At 52.7% G+C, this 12,463-nt stretch overlaps 5 protein-coding genes across 5 annotated transcripts; 1 reads left to right on the top strand and 4 right to left on the bottom strand.

Moving 5' to 3' along the window:
* Nucleotides 1-428: 428 nt before the first annotated feature.
* Nucleotides 429-1,363, bottom strand: CMQ_6566 (histone h2a; the record flags this gene model as incomplete). Its single annotated transcript, XM_014320252.1, has 3 exons — nt 429-617; nt 677-808; nt 1,256-1,363. 3 exons carry the CDS (start codon nt 1,361-1,363, stop codon nt 429-431), a joined length of 429 nt encoding a protein of 142 aa, XP_014175727.1.
* A 1,221-nt stretch (nt 1,364-2,584) lies between these two features.
* CMQ_6800 (cell differentiation and development protein fsr1 pro11) lies at nt 2,585-5,321 on the bottom strand (the record flags this gene model as incomplete). Its single annotated transcript, XM_014320486.1, has 4 exons — nt 2,585-2,844; nt 2,908-4,755; nt 4,843-5,121; nt 5,195-5,321. The coding sequence occupies 4 exons, from the start codon at nt 5,319-5,321 to the stop codon at nt 2,585-2,587; spliced, it is 2,514 nt and encodes an 837-aa protein (XP_014175961.1).
* An 838-nt stretch (nt 5,322-6,159) lies between these two features.
* On the bottom strand, nt 6,160-7,472 carry CMQ_6844 (DNA repair protein rad14; the record flags this gene model as incomplete). The annotated part of the gene is made up of 3 exons (XM_014320530.1): nt 6,160-6,593; nt 6,687-7,320; nt 7,392-7,472. 3 exons carry the CDS (start codon nt 7,470-7,472, stop codon nt 6,160-6,162), a joined length of 1,149 nt encoding a protein of 382 aa, XP_014176005.1.
* A 546-nt stretch (nt 7,473-8,018) lies between these two features.
* Nucleotides 8,019-8,757, bottom strand: CMQ_6824 (phosphate transporter; the record flags this gene model as incomplete). The annotated part of the gene is made up of 3 exons (XM_014320510.1): nt 8,019-8,413; nt 8,494-8,654; nt 8,735-8,757. 3 exons carry the CDS (start codon nt 8,755-8,757, stop codon nt 8,019-8,021), a joined length of 579 nt encoding a protein of 192 aa, XP_014175985.1.
* A 1,774-nt stretch (nt 8,758-10,531) lies between these two features.
* CMQ_6968 (uncharacterized protein) lies at nt 10,532-11,777 on the top strand (the record flags this gene model as incomplete). Its single annotated transcript, XM_014320654.1, has 4 exons — nt 10,532-10,553; nt 10,815-11,275; nt 11,435-11,640; nt 11,699-11,777. The coding sequence occupies 4 exons, from the start codon at nt 10,532-10,534 to the stop codon at nt 11,775-11,777; spliced, it is 768 nt and encodes a 255-aa protein (XP_014176129.1).
* Nucleotides 11,778-12,463: the final 686 nt, after the last annotated feature.

The raw sequence follows: 12,463 nt of genomic DNA on the forward strand, positions 1-12,463 counted from the left end.
GGCGAGACCAGACCGCCCAAATACAGACAGGCGACGATTGGAAACACACGAAAAATACACAAAAAAAATGCGCGTATGGAAAAACACAGCTACGCAAAAAGACTCGTGGCAGCACGAGGGCGCGAACCAGGAAAGCTAGGCAAGGCCGACGCGGCGACTTATCCCACTCCGATCCTCTCCCTCAAACGCAGCCCCAGAACGAAACGTAGACGCAAGAACGTAAAGCACCAGAACCGTACCTGCCAATTACCAACTCAGGCGTATTATAAACCGATGACGAAGCAAGAGGGACCATGGAACAAACGCGGCAAGAGAAGAGATGGAAGCGCGGAAGCGCGGAAGCGTAGAAGAGGAGTAGAAGGGGACGGATGGAGAGGGAGGGCACAGCAATCGACGTGGCGCTGCCTTGAAGCCGAAGCCTCGCCCACTCATACCTCGATGGCCTTGCTCTTCTTCTTCTGCTCCACCTTCAGCAGCAATGCCCGGTTGATGTGCGGCAGGACGCCACCAAATGCGATCGTTGCACGAATCAATGTATCGAGCTCTTCGTCTCCACGGATGGCCAGCTGCAGATGCCGCGGCGTGATGCGCTTGACCTTGAGGTCCTTTGCGGCGTTCTGTCATGTGGTCAGCAGGGCCTAGGCCGAAGGGGGGGAATGAGGGGGTGGATGCTTACACCTGCCAGCTCGAGCACTTCGGCGGTGAGGTATTCGAGCACAGCGGTGACATAGACGGCAGCCTTGGCACCAACGCGCATCTTGTTCTGCGTGTTCTGCTTGAGGAAGCGCTTGACACGACCGCAGGGGAACTAAGAGGCGGAAAACGAAGCATGTCAGCAAGGCGATCGAGAAAAAACGGGCAAACATCGACCGAGATCCCTCCTCGAGCTGTCGGGAGAAAGCATCCACTCTGTGCCGTGTTTCTTCATAACGCCGTCCATCCAATCACATCTGGCCCGATCTTCGCGACCCATTGAGGCGCATCGCAGCAAAGCCTTGGCTGGCAGTCCGGGACATGCGCCGCAGTCGGCCCGGTGCTCGGCAAGGACGAAAAGGACAGCACAGAGGGAGACGTATCGCGACAGCAGGCGATGGTGTTGAAAGCACTAGTCCGGTCTTGCCTTGGCGAAGAGAAACGGGCACGTGGGGCAAAAAGGACGATTCGGGACGCGTGTTGACAAAGTTCGCGATGGAGGCAAGTCGATCGATTAAAATGACAAGACAACACGAAGATAAAAAGAGACATGATTGCTTACTTGCAGGCCGGCACGCGCCGAATGGCTCTGCTGCTTCTTGGGGCCGTCCACGGACGTCTTGCCGCCAGAGCTCTTGCCCCCCGACGATTTGCCTTTTCCGCCAGCCATTGTTTATCGCGAAAAAAATAAAATACGAAAAAGTCGATTTAGCGATTCGAGTGGATCGGTAGGGAAAGGCCGGGTCGAGAATGAGATCGCGAATACCGGTGTGGGCTGAAACGGTACCGATCTTCAAACGCGCGTCGAATGGTGGGAAAATTGGGGTTGTGGTGGTGATTTTTGATGTTGTAATGTATGGACTGTTCTGTGTTTTTGTTTTGTTTGGGGATTCTGATTCCTATTTTTTTAATGTAGGAGACGGATGTTGTAGTGGCGGGTGTTGCCTGGAATTGGGCTGGATGCGATGCTATTTGGAAGGGGCGGGAATGCAGGCAACTCGCCTTAGTGCTACAGTGGCGTCTTCTGTTGACCGTGAGCAAAAAAAAAAAAAAAAAAAAAAAAAGGAAGGAATTGAATCAAATTAAATTCAGAAGGCTGAAGGCATGGAACGACCCCTCCAAAAGAGAAAACAAACAAAGGCTGCCACCCCTCTGTGGCTAAGGAATTTAAAGGACACGCGCGCTACTGGGCACGGAAATAGCGGCCTAAGCCTGGCCTGGTTAGTGACGGACAGTAGGCAGCTCCCTATAAACAAAGAAAGCCCACTAACGAACTGCTTACAAATAAACCGTTTTTACAGAGTCAACTACTGTGCGTCATGCATGCAAATAGTCTCGGCCTAAGCTTCGGTTTTCTGATGCAGCGTTCGTATGTATCGAGCTTCCGGCTACGTATGAGTATGTGAGACGTGAGAAGGCAACTGCGCTCACGGCAAGAGGACTCGCATCCGTCTCTGCCTTTTCAGAGGGTTTGTTGCCTGCCAATTGCACTTGTACCCGCAACGATCACTGAGCTCCCTATGGCACACTGTTTGCGCTTGTCTGCCATTAAAGGTCACCCCAACGCTCTCGTATTCTCTGTGAACACATCGACAAATCCGTCGTCCGAACAGATGCTGATCCTACTCCTACAGCTTTCCGCATACCGGCTCAGAAATATATGCCCAGAAAAACGGCCCATGCAGCTCCATGACAGTGCCCATTCTCCAACCTTCTCCCTGAAGACCGCCCAGTCATCTCCTCCTATGCCGCCTCATCACCCTCGCCTCTGTATAAATCGGGCGGGCCACCAGCGTTGCACTGTGCGCTCAGCCGAATCGTCTGCCGCCTGGACCATCGTCTCGCCTGTAGGCCACGACTCCGGCCGCGGTTCGATCAACATGCCATTCTCCTAACGGGCAAATATCTTGACCACCCCGTCGCCTCCGCCGCTGACCACCCATCGCGCGTCATGGCTCCAGACCACAGAACAGACGCCCTCGCCTCGCATGATCCGGTGGGACGTGATCTCCTGTGTGCACGTTCGCTTCTCTAGGCTCCAGAATCGGAGCGAGGCGTCGTGTCCAGCGCTCACTAGCTCGCGTCCGTCCGGGCTGAGAGACAGGCTCGAGATAGCTGCCGGGTGTGCCAGCATATCGTACGTGCATTGTCCTGTGAGTCAAAATTAGTAACGGCAGAATCTACAGACAAGTGAGCTGGCCAGGTAATGCGTACCGCTGTTCGCATCAAAGAAGCGGATGAATCGGTCTTCGTGTCCCGAGATGATAACGCCTTCCACTCCCGATCCAGCCATGCCTCGTCCGCCACCAGTCGGGCCACCAGCACCGGCGATGTCTTCCTCGCCTATTTGCGGCTGCTCCAGACCCACGGTTGTGGCCACTACTGCGTTGACGCTCGTTGCCATTGTTCCGTTGTACGTCTCGAGACTGGCCATTGACCCAATCTCCTCACCCAGCCGCGTGTCGTACACTATGATGGACGCATCGGAATAGCTCACAGCAAATGTGGCACCGTTGTCGCTCAATGCTGTGATGCATGTCGGGCTTGCCTTGGAATTCGCCCGCAGAATGGTGTGCACCAACGTGTGGTCGAACGGGCTACTGCTGGCCGTTGTTGGCTGTGGGCTGCTTGGGAAGGCAGACCCGGAGCTCATCGAGTTTCCTCGGACGCGTCCACCACCAGCACGACGACCTGCAGCAGGAGCCGGCTGGGCTGGCGACGTAAGCTGTGGTGGCGCACTGATGGCCCAGACCCGAACACTTCCGTCTGCTGCACCGGACGCAAGCAGGATCCGGTCCGGCGATCCGTACGGGTTAGACTGTCCGAATATAGAGCCCAGCGTCGCTGGGAGGACGCAGAGCGCCCATACCGCATCGGTATGGCCATCGATCGTTGCCTTTGGATCCACCCGACCACGCTCCCACACACGGATGAAATTGTCCTGGCCGCCCGAGAAGATCCAGCCGTCGCCCTGTGCCCGTCCTCCAGTCGAGAAGTTGGGTGAAGGGGACCATGACGTTAGGCACAGCACCGCGCCGTTATGGCCGCGGTGTGTGAAGTCTGCCTGCACATCGAGATCTGATGCAGCACTAGTGCCGATATAGTTGGCCGTACGAGGGATGTGGAACCGCTTGATCAGGCCGTCATCGCCGGCCGTGCAAATCTCTGGCTCCCCAGGGCTGCCTCCACCTGAGAAAATGACTGAGCGCACGGTGTCTAGGTGGCCTCGAAGACCAAACCGCAACTTGAAGCTGCCGCTCTCAACCTTCTGAGACGACGAGTTCAACGACAGGTCATGATGATCCGAATTACGCCTGCGGGACATGCTGCCCTTTCGGCGATGTGAGCCCGCAAGTCGGTTTGGCGACTTTGATGCGTTATCCGCGGTAGGGAAGAGGTCTGTATCGGGCCGAGTAGTAACATGTTGCGGGGCGCCCGGCTCCGGGAATGATGATGGCCCGTCATTGAAATCCCATGCATCGGTCTCGGGTGCTTCTGGCTTGTCCCCCGTCGTCTCATTCGGCGGCATCACGGAATTATTCGCGAAGCCAGACCTGGCCAGATCAGCACCGGCCGCAGAGTCCTCGCCTGACCGATTCGGCGCTGGTGAAACCTGCGTCTGAGGTGTCCATTCAGGAGGCGCCGTGGCATACAATGACGGACCTGTTTCGGCGTTGGACCTGACCATGGGCGTTGGCTGCAGCTCGACATTCTTGCCGGGCGGATATCCTGTAGACATGGAAGGAGGTGCTGGCGCTTGCGGCACATGGCTAGCTAGTCCCTGGCCTTGTCGTAAGTTTGAAGAGCGCATCTGCTGCTGGCCGTATTGTTCAGACTGCTGATGCTGATGTCCCATGGGGATATAGTCCTCTTCCCGAAGCTCGTCGGTAGGAGGAAGCGGCGGGGACTCTCGTGGCGGCAGTGGGTTGGCGGGCGTTATCATGAGGTAGGCAAATTCGGCTTGACACTGGTCCAAAAACGTTCGCAGGTCGGATCGCCTGTTTTCGTCATCGGAGGCTGGAACAAAGGGTACGCCCTCGACCGGCACTGTCTCTTTTTCGACTGGACTTTGCGTTAGACATCAGAGAGATAATGAAACGAGCCCTGAGAGCGCAAGGGTGCCAACGACGATGAGTGAAGTGTACCTACCATGAAGCTTCTCCAAAACTCTTGCGGCCCGATCTGGCTGCTCTGCGTTCTCTGCCGGATCGGCATTTGGAGCAGACGACTTCAGCTGGGCCGCCTGTTCCTTGACTTTCTTCTGCAGAATGGCGACATATTTGTTCAGTGCCTTTTGCGTGGCGTCGGCTCGTCGTACAGATCCTTCCAGCGCAGCTATCCGGCCTTTCATTTCCTGCTTCTCAATCTCCCATGCGTTACGATCGCGTTCATGGCGATGCCACTCTGTCTGCAGGAAGCGCATAACACCTGGCACGCGCGCGAAGGGACATTATCAGTACAGCACAATGGCCAAGCGTAGAAGCCGGAAAAAAGGACGCACCTTGGAGAGTGTACTCGGTCGCGTGTGGCTGGTTTCCATTGCCCTGCGCTCCCGACATGTCGCCTCCCATGTTGCCTAGGCCATTGCCTGCATTCGACCCCATGTTGTTCTGGCCGCCCCAGCTCATGCGCGCGGTGGATGGGGGAGAGAAGAGGGGGAGAAGTGGCGGTCGGGCTGATGCTCCTTGCCGGTTTAGATCGCCGTCTGCTCGAGCTGGACGGGCGCTCGGACGGCGAACGTGGCCGTTATATCGTCAGGTGGGCAATGACGGGATGCGCGTGCATGTGCGGTATCGCCGCGATTGCAGAGTCGGGAACCGGAGGCCGTGCGTTGAGGGAGGGCCAGGTGCCAGCGATATTTGGCGTCGCCTCTCGATTAGGGTAATAAACAAGCGGGCAAAGGATATATAAAAACAAAACAGAAAGAGAGGGACGAAGAAGTAAGGGTATAATCGTACAGGTAAGGGCGAGGTGAACCTGCGCCAGCAATCACCTGCACACCACTGATGCGTAAATGCAGAGAGGGAGTGTGGAGGGTCCGCGTGTCTATTCTGCTGTTGTTTCGTGCTTCCGAGCTGTGATTCTCGCCCGGGACGAAGCTTTTGCTGGTAGGAATGAGGTGCCTGCCGCGCCACAGAGGTGTTGGCAGCCAATCATGCGGCCCGCTACAACTTCAGGCGCCAAGGCAGCAAGAAAAGACGCTAGTTCCATCCCGCTTTCAGGGGCTCATTTCAGGGAGGTCGCAGCGCATGATAAGGACACGTGATGCGAAGCAAAGAGGACAGGAAAGCAGAATAGCATTTTGCACGGTTCCTGGTTCATCGCATTGCTCCGTACCCGGCAAGCCCTACATAGTATGCTCCGATGCCGCATCTTTCCCCATATCTCTCTACTATGTATATCCAACTCGTATCTTACAGTAGTCTATTACATGCGACCACGTGTGCTGTAACCCTCCCCGCCCCTCTAAAATTCCAGCTCCTCGACCTCCATACCGCACGTGGCGCATCGCTTCACTGACATGCCCTCCTCGTTCTCTATGGCACGTCCCCAATCGTGCACGTGCTTACCTCCGCTTCCGATTGCATCACCAAAGGTCATGGCCTTGCCTTGGCCGGCTGGCGCCGCATTGCCCCCACCTGCATTTCGTCGGTACACCTCCGTCCGGGTCTTCTTCTTGAGCTGCAGCAGCTTCTCCTTAAACTTGGCCTCCTTCCGCCGCTTCTTGTCGGTCTCGCGTCGCTCAAACTCGGCGTCCAGGGCCTCGGCGGACCCCCACTTGTGTTTGATGGCGTACTCCTCCACCTGGCACCGCAAAAACAGCATCATGTCGTGCCAGTGGGACTTGTGTGGGTTCGGCTTCGAGAGGTGTGGCAGTAGTTCCTCGTCCTTAAGCTCGGCTGCACGCCAAAAGTAGAGAAAAAGTCAGTATGCATATTTCGTAGGCAACGCGTAATGCGTCATGTGCTGTAGCTTGTGGGTAAGAAACGCACGGTCGGTCAGGAGATAGTCCTCCTTGCACTCCGTCTTTGTCAGGAGGCTGTACTTTTCCGGGAACTTCTCCTTGCACGCGTTGCATACGCTGCAGTGAAGCACTTCCTCCCATACCCAGTCGATCTCCAAGCTGCCGCACTCGCAGCACTTCTTCTGCTCCTTCTTCTCCGACAGCACACTCAGTCCGGGCTCGTACGGACCCTGCTTCAGTCGCTTCAGGTTCCGGATCACCTGCATGCGCTCCCACTCGGCGACCGTCATGTGTTGAGGCCGCTGGTCGTTGCCTTGGTTTTTCCCGTCGGCCGACGAGAGCGCCTTATTCCAGGGGTCGTCCTCGGCGGAGAGAAAGCCGCCCTTTGTGTCCGTCATGGAACTGAAGTTGTAGTCCACAAATTTGGCAAAATTCCGGGCTGGCCGGATCTCGACATCATGTTGGCTGGCATCTCGCTGCGTAGACGGCAGATCGGTGGCTGCTATCGAAGAGTGCGGACGCTTCCTCTGGCCATCAGGCCCTTTCGCTACAATGTGGACATCGTCGGAGGCGATGAAGCCTGCAGGGGTCTGATTGCTCGTGCGCCGGGCGGCAGCGTCGCGCTGTCCTTGGATGGCTTTCGCTTTGAATCGGTTCTCCTCCTGCATCGCCAGGCGGCGATCTGGTTAGCATGCACCTGCTGACCTTTAATCTCCTGTTGATCGTGACTGACAATCTGTTTGGTTGTTTCGGCAGGCGTGGTGATTCTAGGCCCGGCCGCCGACTGTATTCGCGAGGCTGAAGTTTGATCCATTAAGAGTCGAAGTCGGAACGGGTGAAGGCCTGCCTCTGACGTTGCGCGCAAATCTGTGATGTAAGGCGAGAGTTAAAAGTCGCCTCACTTTAGCGAGTATTACTAATAATCAGCGCCAAAGCTCCAGGCAGTAATGCAGTGTGGGGTGCTTTTCTCTCTCTATTAATAAGAATAGGTACGGAGTACGGAGTACTGATAAAGATACTACAATGTCATAGGGCTTTGAGAAGGTTAGACGACAGCTAACTCGTACATAATATTGCCAAAACAAACGGCAACATTCTAAAGGACTTATTGAAAAGGTTGGTGACGTTGCCGATGCGTCTGTATTATTTTAATCTTTTGGCAGGTCAGTAATGGCATTCTTCCTAAGACCACGGTGACGGCAAAGGAGAAACTCCCAAACATTGGGAACTACTTTAGTATTAGGAGGGAAGTGGTTGTGTTAAAATGTGAAAGGTTAGGGCAATAGGGAGACAAGGCTGTGCTATCTATTCCAAGTAGTGGAGACACCGAGAAAACGTACAAACAAGATAGAGCCCATCTCTACTCCTCCTTGGCACCTCCCCGGCCAGACCGCTCGGCGGCTTCGACGGCCTTCTTGTCGCTCTGTGCTGAGCCGCCCTGGAGGCTGCTCATCAGACCACCGGCTGCCTTGAACGGGCGCTTCAAGTCGCCCGAGGCGGGCTTGCCGAAGAGGTAGATCTTGGCGAGGTTGGACTCGAAGGCGCCCTTGAGCGGGATGATGGACTGAATCAGGAGCGGGTTGGTGTACTTCATGTACAGGTGCATAAAGCCCATCATGGCGACACCCATCATCTGCGAGCGCATGAGCGTCTTGAGCTGTGCCTTGTCGTAGGCGTGGATGGTCGTGGTGACAAGCTTTGGCTCCTCGGCCGAGCCCATCGGGGCAGGCTCGACATACTTGAGCGTGGTGAGGTCTGGGAGGGGGGCAGGTCAGCAAGGAACATAGAGCCAGTGGTGCCAGATCTGGATCTGGATCCATATCGGACAAACTCACCCTTCTTCTTGTCGATCAGGCTTCCGATATACAGAGAGATAGCCAGGATGATCAGGTTGCTGGCAACGTAGCCAATGCGCACAATGTTCAGGACGTCCGGGTCATCAAAGGGGATCCGCTTCGACACCTGCATCATCCCGAGGATGATGACCAGGTTCGTTCTATCCGGGCACGAGTTAGATTGGCATTGAGACGAGGGGTTTACAGCGGGTACCCCGTCATGGGGTCGTCGCACACTTACACCTGAGGGCTGAGGCCGGCCATTTTGGGTGATCTCTGAATAGACGAAGCAGAAGCGACTGCAGGGAAAGGTTAAGAGATGCACAAAAGGCTCTGTTTGCTACTGGATGATAGAGACGGGGGAAAAGGCGAAATTGCCGTTATGCGAAAACATGCACTACCTTTACGTTTCCCGTGCGATAGCGCCTCCGGAAGAAGGAGGTACTGATGATCCGGCCTATTTGGGGGGGAAAAGGACACGTTCCAGCACGTTCTAGTGGGTCGAGGCGGCCAGCACAAGTCGTAATCGCTCCGTGCAGGCCCACACTGTCGGCCTGCGGAGCGAATGAAGCATGCGGGAATGGCGTTTGACGTGACATCCTTCCTCTTTCGCCGAAATGGTGTGGCAAAATCCGTCTTGCACTTTGCAGTTCACGGACTCGGCGTAAAGTATTCCATTAGGTAATTACGCTCCTGTCCCCGGAGCTGAAGTAAGATACAACCCGAAGGTACTTGCAAAGTGCTGACAACACTCCGTAGAGGTAAGCGGACTCTCCTTTCTCCAATTACTCGGCCGTCTAAGCCGCCTGCACAAGGCTGCCATTGATATAGTGGGACTTTATATGATTTTATGTAATGATGTACAGACACATTTACATACCTTTTGGTTGCTTTCTTTGACCACCACATGACTGTTCGTGAAAAGACCCTATGGCAACGATCTCGTCTGTCTTGTACGGTTACTTATGCTGAGACATGAGGTGAGAAGACAGGTAAACGTGAGGACAGTATGCATGTACGGAGTATATTGTCAGAAACTTCCAAATAGCCTGCCGAGATTAAAACAGTTCTCCGTCCTACATACGTCTTTTGTACTTCAGAACTGCATCTATTTAAATGATTTAAAGTCGGTCGTATTGACCAGCATCGTCCCCTCCCCATTTCTCTCAATGAATTTGATATTCCTGTCGATTCGAGACGGTTTAGACCGGATATGGTACCTTGTTGACATTGTAATAAAAAGTACTGGAGCTGACGGGTGAGTTAATTGCAGGATCTGTGCTGGTAGTTGGGAAGCAAACGATTGCTTCTTCAGTTCAGTGGCACTGAGTACTGAGAACTAGGCTACTGAATTGAATTTTCTCACCCAATCTACTTTATCTTACTTCCGACGGAGAAGCATGATAGAGGGTTATCGTGTGGCACTTCCCCTCCGAGATTTTGTGATGTTGCAATGCTCTATAGCTAGAGGTTATGGAGAGTGGCAATGTAGTATGACTGAGAAGCGGGCAGGAGCAACAGAGCTTGATATTTAGCTGTGCTCGCGAGAATGGAAGCCACGCCTTATCGAGAGGAAGGCGACGACGGTACTAACAAGACGACGATACTCTACGCAGCCGCCACCGTCATCTCTGCCAACTGTCGTCTTGCATTGAAAGTTTTCCTTCTTTTCTGAGTTATCTGATCTGTTGGTCTGAATCGGTAGATCCGTCCTCGCGATACCCTCGTGGTGCTGCACTGGAGAGATTCTTGAATTGATAATCGGTGTAAGTTTCCCAATTGGGAAAGAACTACGCGTCGTGTGCGCGATGCTGACAGCATGACTACCATTATGCCAACACAGCCGTATCCTCAGTGTTTTTTCCCTCGCCTCCTTGTCGCCCCTGACAGGATTCTCAAGCCAATGAACATGGATCGGGCCCTGAAACCTTTGTTGGCAGCCGATCCCTATTCAACACAATTGGATACGTGCTTCTCTTGATTTCCATTACTGACAGGTGTTCATGGCCAACATTGCCATCTCTAACAAAGACCTATCATGGACGAGTCATGTGTTGGTGGTATGTATTTCTTCGTTCATAGCCAAAATGCTTAAATTGGCAGAGACCCCGGACATTTTTTCCTGAAGACAAAGCCTACCACCCATCATATAATAACTCAGTTGACATCACCAATCTCATCTGTCTAAGACTGTTATTTATAGTACAAATTTGTCAAATTAGTACTTATTTCAACAAACCAACACATATTCGTGATGCCTTGCTATTGCCGTGGCTGCCGATGGCGCGTTGTAACGAATTTTTATGGACCAATTCCCACAGGGCCACCCATTGCAGAACAGCCCATAGATGATGGAAGAGAGTACCCCGAGGACGATTTAGAGGAACCGGATGGCTCGTGTCTTCTTCCGCTAGAAGAAAGTGACTCCGACACGGACGACGGGTTTGTCTTGGACGACGAAGAGCCTGTAGCAGATACCAACGCTACTTATATCCAGGAGCCTATTAACCCCTTTGAAGGTTGGAGCCTCGAAGATTATTTGTCGTACCTAGAGGCAATTGAGGCCGGCTATGTCGCTGGAACCGTGAATGGACGGGCTGTCATATATGTCGACAGCGTGCCGAACTATATCGCCGATCATTATTTCTACTGTGCGGCCTATGCAACTGCACCGGTGTATACATTATATCCCAGAGAGGACGAATCGATATTGGAACAGCAGCTAGATGAGCAATCAATTGCTCGTGGAGTACGCATTCGTGAACCACCATCTTACGATATGGTAAGCATAGCTCTTTCCTCATATCAGGTCGATTTATTGACACCATCCCAGGTCAGGGAAGAAAACATTAAAAATTGTGGAATTAAATTAATGGATAAATGGGACGTGATGACGGATAGAATGAAAGATTTGTGCCGTCTGGACTTTCTATACTGGCAGCTTCAGCAGCGCAAAAAGAAGTCAGCCGAAATGAAGGCTGCTTTGGAGAAGGAAGACGAAGTGTGGCGAGCGTTGCACAACGAGTGCATGCACCGAATGGCGCGCAAAAGAATATTGTTATTCATACCGCTGTACGAGAAGCTTTATCGGTGTTACCATGGACAAGGCTATGTGATGGGCGCGGTCGCACACGAGACTATGCTAATGTGAGTACACCTAGTCCAATCAAAGGTATAACATCAGCTGACATTTTTTTGCAAATAGTACGATGCCCTTGGGCGAGTTTAGCAGAGAGCCCCAGGCAGCTCCTCCAGGGTACTCGACGTTGTCCGACGATGAGTGAGAAGCGACAGACTGGGTCCCACTGAGTGGCCGTTGTTGTTACTTTTTGACTTTAATGTCAATAGACTGAGTTTCATGTAGACTAGAGTGCAGTACTTCTCAATATAGGTAGAATTCCAAATAGTATTGTTACAACACTTTTGTTCCACGATACGATGTGATCCGCGGTCCTGTGTACTACTCCTATTATTCTCTACTTTATACGACCTCAATCATGTTGTTAGTACTCCGTACAGGGTTCTTTAAGAGCGTTACTATTTGTACGATAATTTTTGGCTATCCGTACGATAATCCACTGATAAGAGATGCGGTACATTGGGTGGAGCTAAGCTATTCACCGCTAAAGGCCCACATTAAAATCTGCAGAGTAGCCAATTCAAATACACTTTATCTAAGGCTAGCGCTTGTACTCCGTACGATCTTCTGAATCACTATAGCTGTACTCCGTATCTACACTTTATTGCCTTAAATTTACAGAGATACTAATTTGATTTCTCTTGCTATATAATATAGTAAAACTTTAGCTATATAATACTTTTATACATTTTTAAAGGGCATTTTAATAGAGTAAAATTATCGTATAGCTACTATATAAGCGTACCTTATACTTCCCGGCAAAAATAAGCGTGGCATAAAAGTAGACGTAAGCTACATTTAGACTAGTGCATTTTTATGTGGATCTTGGCG

Source organism: Grosmannia clavigera (genome assembly GCF_000143105.1).
Source record: "Grosmannia clavigera kw1407 unplaced genomic scaffold GCSC_108, whole genome shotgun sequence".
NCBI lineage: Eukaryota > Fungi > Ascomycota > Sordariomycetes > Ophiostomatales > Ophiostomataceae > Leptographium > Leptographium clavigerum.